This window comes from Garra rufa, unplaced genomic scaffold (assembly GCF_049309525.1).
Source record: "Garra rufa unplaced genomic scaffold, GarRuf1.0 hap1_unplaced_758, whole genome shotgun sequence".
NCBI classification, from domain to species: Eukaryota; Metazoa; Chordata; class Actinopteri; order Cypriniformes; family Cyprinidae; genus Garra; species Garra rufa.
Window position 1 is genome coordinate 1331 of NW_027395023.1, and position 10296 is coordinate 11626.

The following is a 10296-nucleotide window of genomic DNA, read 5'->3' on the forward strand; positions in this document are numbered from 1 at the left end:
AGCAATTATAATAGTGATGCGTTTCTTAGCAAACACCACTAATAATGTGACCCTTGACCACAAAACAAGTCAATAAGGGTCAATTTTTTAACTTGGGAGTTATAAATCATCTAAAAAGTGATAAATAAGATTTCCAATGATGTATAGTTTGTTAGGATAGGACAATATTTGGCCGACACACAACTATTTAAAAATCTGGAATGTGAGAGTGTAAAAAAAATCTAAATATTGCACATCCAGCCATTTTACCTACTTTTTAGTTGGATAAATCTGACGTAAATTAGACACAATACTCATTCTTGGTTTCTATGCAGATTGTGTTCCCTTGTGCTAGATCAGTGGGTCAGCTTCCATTCATGTTAGTTACAAAGAGAATGGCAAATGTTTGACAGGAGAGGGATTCCTCTACAAGCACCTGCTCTGCCTCTCACATGCAGAATTTCCCTATGCACTTCTCATTATTCCAGCCTGAAGCACACTTTATGAACATTACATATTTGATGTTCCAAGAACATGCATTTAGATGCATGAAATATAAAGGATGCACTGTAATCTCCATGTTGTTGTTTTTTATACAAACATAACTATATGATTGAAAACTTTTGAGTTACCTGCAGGCCCTCAATTGCCAATCTCAGCATGCTTGGAGTGAGCTTGGAAGCTTGCTTGAAAGTGAAGTTACTCCAGTCAATGATCAAGACAAATCCATTTACTTGTAGCTCGGGATCTTCTATCATTGCCTCCAGAGAAAGTAAAATAGCGCGCAGAATATCCACAAAAGTGTACCTGCAGATAAACACAAGCCTTTAGGAAGATTCGCAAACAAAGTGTGAGATGTTTTTGCATGACATACGTTTTTACATTTGATGTACTTTTGCTTCATGTTAGTCAGAATTTGTGGTTAAACTTCTACAGGGCTTTACATTCCCATAATGCTGCAATAAATGTAGCAAATCAGGCACGACTCGACCCTAGTGCTCGTCACACATTGTTCCTGTGAGAGGATGCCAAGAGCCCTGGCATCCAAGGCAATGGTGCGACTGGCATAAATTCAAAGGCTGTTTGATATGGACTCGAGCACTATGTACTCCCCAGTCTAAAGAGGTGAGACTAAACACCAACAGTTAGCGGCATGATTTAGCACAACATTTTAAACAAATTATTTTTGATGAAATACATGTACATATATCATTTAAGTAATCTCATATTACATTTATATTAAGTATACACAAATTTACAGATAATTTACTCACCCCCCTTGTCATCTAAGATGTTCATGTCTTTCTTTCTTCATTCATTAAAAAATTATGTTCTCCAGATAGTGAACTTCTATGGTGCCCCCAAGTTTAAACTTCCGAAATGCAGTTTAAATGCAGCTTCAAAGGGCTCTAAACAATCCCAGACGAGAAAGAAGTGTCTTCTCTAGCAAAACAATCGATTATTTTTTAACAAAATTGACAATTTATATACTTTTTTAACCTCAAATTCTCGTCTTGTCTAGCTCTGCGTCAATTCTGTGTATTCCGAGTCAAGAAAGTTAGGGTATGTCAAAAAACTCCCATCTCATTTTCTCCTCCAACTTCAAAATCGTCCTACATCGCTGCAGAAGTACCGACCCAGTGTTTATAAAGTGAATGTGCAAAGAAGATCAAACGCCCTTTACACACACACACACACACACAAAAGGTAAAACAGCCATGTAAGACAATTTTGAAGTTTGAGAAAAAAAAAATGAGATGGGAGTTTTTCGACATACCCTAAGTGTCAACAGGAATACACAGTTGACACAGAGCTAGACAAGACTAACATTTGATGTTAAAAAGTATATAAATTGTCATTTCTTTTAGAAAATGACAGATTGTTTTGCTAGATAAGATCCTTCTTCCTCGGCTGGGATCATTTAGAGCCCTTTGAAGCTGCTTTTAAACTGCACTTTGGAAGTTCAACTCGGGGGCACCATAAAAGTCTACTATATGGAGAGAAATCTAGAAATGTTTTCCTCAAAAAACATAATTTCTTTACGACGAAAGAAAGACATAAACATCTTGGATGACAAGGGGGTGAGTAAATTATCTGTAGATTTTTGTTCTGGAGGTGAACTTCTTCTTTAAGCATTTGGACACTATTTGGACACATTCTACAAAAGTCATGGGATTCTATAAAAATTTAAAGACTTTTTAAGACAATTAAGTATGATTTAAAGAAATAGCTCACCCAAGAATTTATATGAGCTAAAAAGATGCTCATCATCAAGTTTGTTCCTTTATCAGTACAGATTTGGAGAAATTTAGCATTACATCATTTGCTCACCAGTTCGGCCTCTGCACTGAATGGGTGCCGTCAGAATGAGAGTCCAAACAGCTGATAAAAACACAGTAATCCACAAATAATTCACACGACTCCAATCCATCACTTAGCATCTTGTGAAGTAAAAAGCTAAGCCTTTGTAAGAAATAAATCCATCAAGGTGTTTTAACTTTAAAATATTGCTTCAGGCCAAAATATATGTCCATAGTCCATAATTATGCCCTGTAGTCCCTTCAAGGACTCTGTTTTGAACAGTTTTGGCCTGTTTTCATTTGTAAACTGTGCTTGATCTGTGCATATTTCTCTCCATTCAAGTAATTCTACTAAGATGACTTTTTCACTTGAGAAAGCAATATTACAGATAGAGGTCTCATAATTTAGCCAGAAGCAACAGTTTGAAGTCAAAAACATCTTAATGATGGATTTATTACAAACAAAAATGCTGCTTTTTGTTTCACAAGATGTGAACTGATAAACTGGAGTTGTGTGGATTACTTGTGGATTACTGTGATGTTTTTATGAGCTGTTTGGACTCTCATTCCGACAGCACCCATTTACTGCAAAATGATGTAATGCTAAATTTCTACAAATCTGTTGCAATGTAGAAACAAACTCATCTACAAGTCTATCCTGGAAGGTCTGAAGGCAAGTCAAATTTCTGCAAATTTTCATTTTTGGGTGAACTATTCCTTTAAATTTCCCAGTATGACTAAGGACCTCTGTATATTATCGGGTGAAACTTTAGGCCACATTTAAGCAAAATATTAGTATTTATGTAAAAGTTTATACACACAACCTACAACGCACTTACTGATAAAATAAATACCTTGATTACACATGTATTTACTTGATTTTGTAAAGTGCCATTTATTAGATCACTTATGTAGGCCACTTACAGTGCAGTTATTGCATGGACAGTGTCCCTGGAGTATCCTAGGATGAAGTGCTTTACTCAAGGACACATTGTTGATAGGTTAACCCTTGTTCGGTCTGTACTCAACCAAGCCTGTAGGCTGTTAAAACATTTCTAAATCACGCTATATATTGGTCATTTTTTCGTGAAACATCAACTATTCAAAACTGCATTAACAAATGCATGAATACCTCTTATTTGCCATTTAGAAGACAGAGTGTTTTACATCCAGGTAGCTATTTTGTCATGACAACAGACTAGAGACGCTAAAATTGTCTTGACTGTATGTCAAGGTCATAATTTATTTTTATTTTTTTAATGAAATTACACATTTTAAGAGTTATCCGTTCTTTAAAATAGAAATATTCAATAGGTTCTTAGTGCATTCATGTTAAATTTATGTCATACTGTAAATAAAAACCCACAATTTTTATGTCACTACCGAAACATGTTTTAGTCTATCGGCCGAGACTGATTTGAACTAAGATCATCAATTTATGATCAGGAAATATTCCTGTGTTAAAAGTATTATTTGTGTCATCAAAAGGTTCAGAAGTATCCAAAAAGGTCACTACCAAAACATTTGGTGGGGTTTTAGTAGTGACATCTTTGTTTTTTGTTTTTTTGGGTGTTATCCCATAGAACTGTCACTACCGAAACATGTCATAATTGTTTCGGTAGTGACAAAAGGGAACACATAGTCCTCATATTTTGGGAAAATAAACAACATTTTTAGTACAGTTTTGCAATATTTTTGTATTTTAGTATGTGAGTTAAAATTCTGTGATGTGGTCCCTACCAAAGCATATTACTGTCACTACTAAAAATGTGCTGTCACTACCGAAATATGGGATGTTTTGTCAAAAATAAAGTATACTGATTTATCAACTAAGATGTTATGATTGTTTTTGGTTCATTGTATATTCAAAGTAATAAATTCTTAACTTCAAAAACAGTATGATCAACTTTTTGCCTTTTACAAAAAACATTGGATTCAAAATACAACAAATTCTATAACTTACATTTGAAATATTGTTAACTGTTATGGATTTCCCTCTGAAAATTTTAATAAAATAGCACAAAAATAAATTTGCAATGTAGATGTAAGTAAAATCTTTATAGGTCAATATAACCCTTGTTATTAAATTATTATTACTGCATTTCGGTAGTGACAACTTTGGGGAGAGGACAAATATTCCCAAAATTTCTAAAAATACAATATAAGAAGTGCACAATTACTAGAAATGTGCAATACAAAAATTGCATTCATCCAATTTTTTTTGGAAAAAGACATTTCCAACTCTAACTTTGGACCAGTTTTGTAGAATGGCCCATATAAGCGACCATCATGTTAAATATTGGGTCAGGTCAAAGGTCATCAGGGGTCAGGTTTGGATGATCACACCCTCAATGATTAAAGGTCTGTCAACTGGTGGACACCATCCTTTGGAAGGCTAAATCAAATTTGCTGAAGAAAATTGTATGAATGTTCTTTAAAAATGTATAACATCTCTGGCATCCTTTTTTGTCATTGACCCATATACCAACAGTAACATGCCATAAGCGTAACATACACACTGTAATGTTAAGTTTAAAGCAAAGGTAACCCTTTACATCACATACATCATGCTCTAGTGAATGACAGAAGACTCGTGCTGAAAAGACAGCTCTGACATTGCGCGTCATTACCCACGATTAGCCAAAATCCAATAGCACCCTACCTGCTCTGATCCCAGTTAGCGGCGAACAGAACCAGAATCTTCCTCCCGTATCTATCCAAATTGGACAGAACCCCAGGAAATCCGTCCTTCAGAGCCTGCTTGATCCCCGGATCGGTGGCCTTGAGGTTCTTGAACATATCTAGGTTCTGTTGCCGGTACTCGAAGTACTGGGCCAGGAGGCGGAAGGCCTCGAAATGGTTAAATTTCCGGGCTCTAAGAAAGCGCAGGATGAAAGCATCGTCTGTCCTGAGAAAGCCAATGTCTGGACGGGTGATGATCATGTCCCTCACCTCCTGTATGTCCTGATGCAAAGTGTCGGGGTTCTCCTTTAACTCCACCTTGGCTTTCTCCAGGGTTTCTGGAGACAGGCCTGCCTGTAAATGAGTCATTGTCCTTGCACTAGCTGGCCTAAGATTGACTATACTGTACTGTATACTATCACTGTATCTAGCTGATGATGAAAAAAACAATCATAAAGAGCCCTATCGCTGCAGTGCTTGCAAATAAAAACCTGACTTTGGAGATGGTCCTGAGTGTGCGCTACTACACTGTTAGTTCACCTCTTCTGAGTTCACCTGTATTGTGGGTTTCTTAATGCTTGGTCTGCAACGTAAATTGACGTACATTCATGTGGTCGTGCTCATCGATTGAATAGGTGTATGCATGTATGGCTTAAGCAGGCTGAAATCTTAGTCTTAGTTTGCGTATGATCAAATCGACTACAAATCCCACCCCAAAAGCATCTAAGAACGAGCATCACGGTTAAAAGCGCTGCTATATCCTACCATCATCAAGCGGCCAGGCAATGCGGCACCCTGCAGCATCTCTTGTCATGAGTCTCCATTTAACGCGCATTTCAAATGTTGCCGTGAATTGGAGTCCGAGCATCATCACGATCCGTCTCTCTCAGCGCTCCGTTTTCATCCTAGACGTCCTTCGGAGGAAACGATATGGTGTCGGTCCGGCTCCGTATGGTTCCGGTGATGTGGTGGATGGTTTACGTCAGTGCTGCTGCTGCTGTTGCTTCGCTTTGTTGCTGATGAGAGTGACTTCAAGCATCGCTCCGGTGATACAGTCTGTCCGTCATCACATGGCGGAGGAGGGGAGAGCGTTCGCTCTGTATCCCCCGAGACTCACTAAATAAAGCTTTGGCCATTTTTTGCCATTCGACAGAATTATTTTATGTTTCGGACATAGTGGTTGATGCATATTATTTTTTTTTAAAAGTAAAACAGCAATAATAATAATAATAATAATAATAATAAAAACACATATTTAGTCATTTAACATTATAATTTAGCATACATTATTTTTTAATGCATCGAGTCATTTAATCTGTAACATTTATTTAATCTTTTTTATATTATTAAACTATAATAATATTATTAATAATATTAATTATTATTATTATTATTAATATTACTATAGTTCGGGGACAGCATTTAAAAAAATGTTATGATGGCATGACACATTTTAAAATAGTGTAGGCTAAATAACAACAACATCAACAATAACAATAATAATAACAACAACTGATATTTAAATATATTTAATATTTTGTTGTTATTATTATTATTTTACTATTAATTATATTGAATTTAATAATTGATCATATGTTGCTAGTATAACCATAATAATAATTAGATATAATTAATAATAATTATTATAATAATTATAATTAATAATATTATTATATTTTGTGGACAGCATTTTAAAAATAAACATTATTGTGGCATATTATCATTATTTTTACTATTACTTTACTATTTTAGTATTACCATAATAATAATTAGATAAAATTATTAATAATAATAATATTTTTTTTTTTTTTTGTTGTTATAATAATAATTATTAGTATTATAGTTCAGGAATGGCATTTAAAAATAAATATTATCATGGCATGACACATTTTATAATAGTGTAGGCTAAATAACAACAACAACAACAACAACAACAATATTTTATATTCAAATATATTTAATATTTATTAATATTATTATTTTATTTATTGATTTTTTACTATTACTTTACTATTTTAGTATTACTATAATAATTACATATAATTAATAACAATAAAACAATAATAGATATTATTATTATTATTATTATTATTATTATTATTATTATTATTATTGTCTTGGGACGGCATTTTGAAAATTAATATTATTATTGCATGACACATCTCATAATAGTGCAGGCTAAATAACAACAACAACAACAACAACAACAACAACAATAATAATAATAATAATAATAATAATAATAATAATAATAATAATAATAATAATTTATATTTAAATATATTTAATATTTATTATTATTATAGTTTGGGGATGGCATTTTAAAAATAAATATTATTATTGCATCACACATTTCAATGGTGTAGCCTAAATAACAACAACATCATCATCAACAACAATAATAATATTTAAATATATTTAATATTTTAATCATAATATTTATAAAATATAAATATATTAATATTTATTATTATCATTAATTATGACTATATAACAAATTATTAATAATCGATCTTATGCTTTAGTATTACCATAATAATAATTACATATAATTAATAATATTATTAATAATATTTATTATTTTTACTATAATAATACTATAATAATTAATAATCGTTTTTAGTCTTACAATAATTAGATGTAATATATAATAATTATTATTATTATTATTATTATTATTTTATTATCATCATTATTATAGTTTGGGGAGAGCATATTTTAAAAATAAATATTATTATGACATGACATTTCATAATATAGGCTAAACAACAACAATAACAATAATAATAATAATAATAATAATAATAATAATAGCAATTTTTAAAGCAACATTTGCTATCACTGCACTGTAAAATATTAAAGTTCAAAATTTCAGGTAAGTTAAAAATATGTTTCATGTGGTAGCAATTAAGTGGTTTTATTTCACTGAAATGACTTAATCAACATGACTAAATTATTTTAGATCAACAGAGTGATTATATGGATAAGATAAGATCAGATAGAATTAGCCCCTTAAGATAGCATTTGCACATTTTCATTTCATATTGTCATAGCCATTAATATTTTCATCACTTAAAGCTTAACCACAGCAACATTGTATTTTATCTAAACAGTGCAGTAACATTCATGTTTACTATTTTTTTCCTAATAGGCCAACTGCATATTGTACTCATTTTTGCGGAGGAAGGGCATTACACCTAAGGGCTATTGCCTATGGGTCAAGAAGCCTGGGCCTCTAACACAAGGCGGGGCTTTGTATTCAAATTAGATGCAGGCAAACTAGTTATTTGTTGTGATGCATTCTGCTATAAAATAAACAAACGCAGTCACAAACAGAATTGCACAGGTTAAACTACAGCTACAGTCAAAGCAGTGCAACAGATCATATTTACCATCTGGAGAATAAAACACACATTGAGAAAAAGAAGCCAAGCCTTTAGGCTATCCGTGACCATCGACTTGTTCAAGCCTGCAAAGCACTCAGTCGGACTAAAACACATGAACACAGACACATGGTAAAGTGAAATGCACACACCACTGAGAACACACACACATATATATATATATATATATATGCACATATGGTCAAACAAAAGCTTGCACACACACTTACAGGCAGGTACTTGACTGTGTGCAATCAAAGCCCTGAAGCACCATCTGTGATAATTCAGTCGCTTTCTATTCTGAGTGGACCAATTCTGTCCTGTGGCTATGATTTCATAATGAAAATCTCAGTAACGAGGCTGTTTTTTAAAGATTCTGATGAATTATCCATAAAATATTAATGTAAATTAAATCTTTTCGGGGCCTGCACCTCTGGACACCATTACTTTTCATTTACTTTTTTCATTTACTTTAAATTTGTTTCAGTATTTTCAATTAGAAATAGGTAAATAAATAATAATAATAATAATAATAAAAATAATAATAATAGTTATATATTTTAAATAATAATTATTAATAAAAATAATAATAATTATTATTATAAGTCTTTAATAATAAGTCTTTTATTTTCTATTACAGCTATAATGGGAGGCAGTGGTGACTGATCCTGGATCAGACATTGTGTGGAGATTATGAAAGTCATACAGCTGGCTAGGTGCTGGTGGGTGGGGACAGGCAGGCGGGACAGGATAATGTCACATGTTCAGGTGGGGGGAGGGCCGAAGGGCCGGTCACAGCTGAGCCTGGAGGGGGAAGGGCCCCCTAGGGACGCTAGATGGAGGGACGATAATTACATTCAGCACTCTGGGAGATGTGGAGGAAATCAAATGAATGGACCTGCTTGCATGTGAAATTACCTTTGTTGCTGAAGAGCAGCTGTCACTAAAAATGGGTCTGCAGCCATTTTGCCTTTCTTTGCACTGGCTTGATGGTGTTCCTGAAGTGGATAAGGGGTTATGTCACTATTTCAGAAAAAAGACATTGCAGTGTTTCAAAGAGATTGAAGGATGTTTTAGGATTATGCAATGTTTATGTCAAAGAACACAGCATGCGAATAATGATCTAAAAAGAAAAAAATTGATTAAAAAACCTCCACGGGTCAATTGTCCTTGATTTGATCACTCATAGGCATTAAACTCCAATCTTGTTAAACAGGGCTTTCAGCACCACTGGACAGCAACATTGTGGTAGCCTTCAGTGAATTTAATGGAGTTGGGTGAAATTCGCAATTAATAAATATGAATAAATATTAATGTATTTTCATGAATATAACCACAATAAAAGGGAACAAAAGGCTTTGGCGATTTTTTTGCCATTTGCCAGAATTATTTCACTCATAGTATTATGTTTATGAAAATTTTTAGGTAATAATAATAATAATCTAACATTTATTATTAGTAGTAGTTGTATTAATTAATTAATTTATTTGCTGTTGTCATTTAATATTATTATTTAGCCTACTTTATTAAGAAATGTATCATGTTTTTTTTTTTATCTGTATCATGTACTTAATCTATTTTTACATATGCCATCCACAAACTATAATAACAATAACAATAATAATAATAATAATAATAATAATAATAATAATAATAATAATAATAATAGATTTGGGTAAAATTTGCAATTGATAATAAAGAAATATTAATTCATATAAATGTATTTTCATTAATATGACCACAAAAAAAGACTTGGTGATTTTTTTATTATTATATTTTATTATTATTATTTATTACTATTAGTTGCTGTTGTCATTATTATTATTTAGACTATATTATTATGAAATGTATTGTGTCAGTATTTAATCTGTATCATGTACTTAATCTTTTTTAAATATGCCATCCCCAAATAAAAATAATAATAATAATAATTAATAATAATAATAATTATC

At 32.3% G+C, this 10296-nt stretch overlaps 1 protein-coding gene across 1 annotated transcript; it reads right to left on the minus strand.

Annotated features, from left to right (window-relative positions):
- Positions 1-611: 611 nt before the first annotated feature.
- LOC141317334 (clavesin-2) lies at positions 612-6002 on the minus strand (the record flags this gene model as incomplete). Its single annotated transcript, XM_073833072.1, has 2 exons — positions 4942-6002; positions 612-786 (listed from the first exon to the last, which is right to left on the minus strand). Coding segments are annotated over exons 1-2 (564 nt in total), but the record flags the coding sequence as incomplete, so codon positions are not given.
- Positions 6003-10296: the final 4294 nt, after the last annotated feature.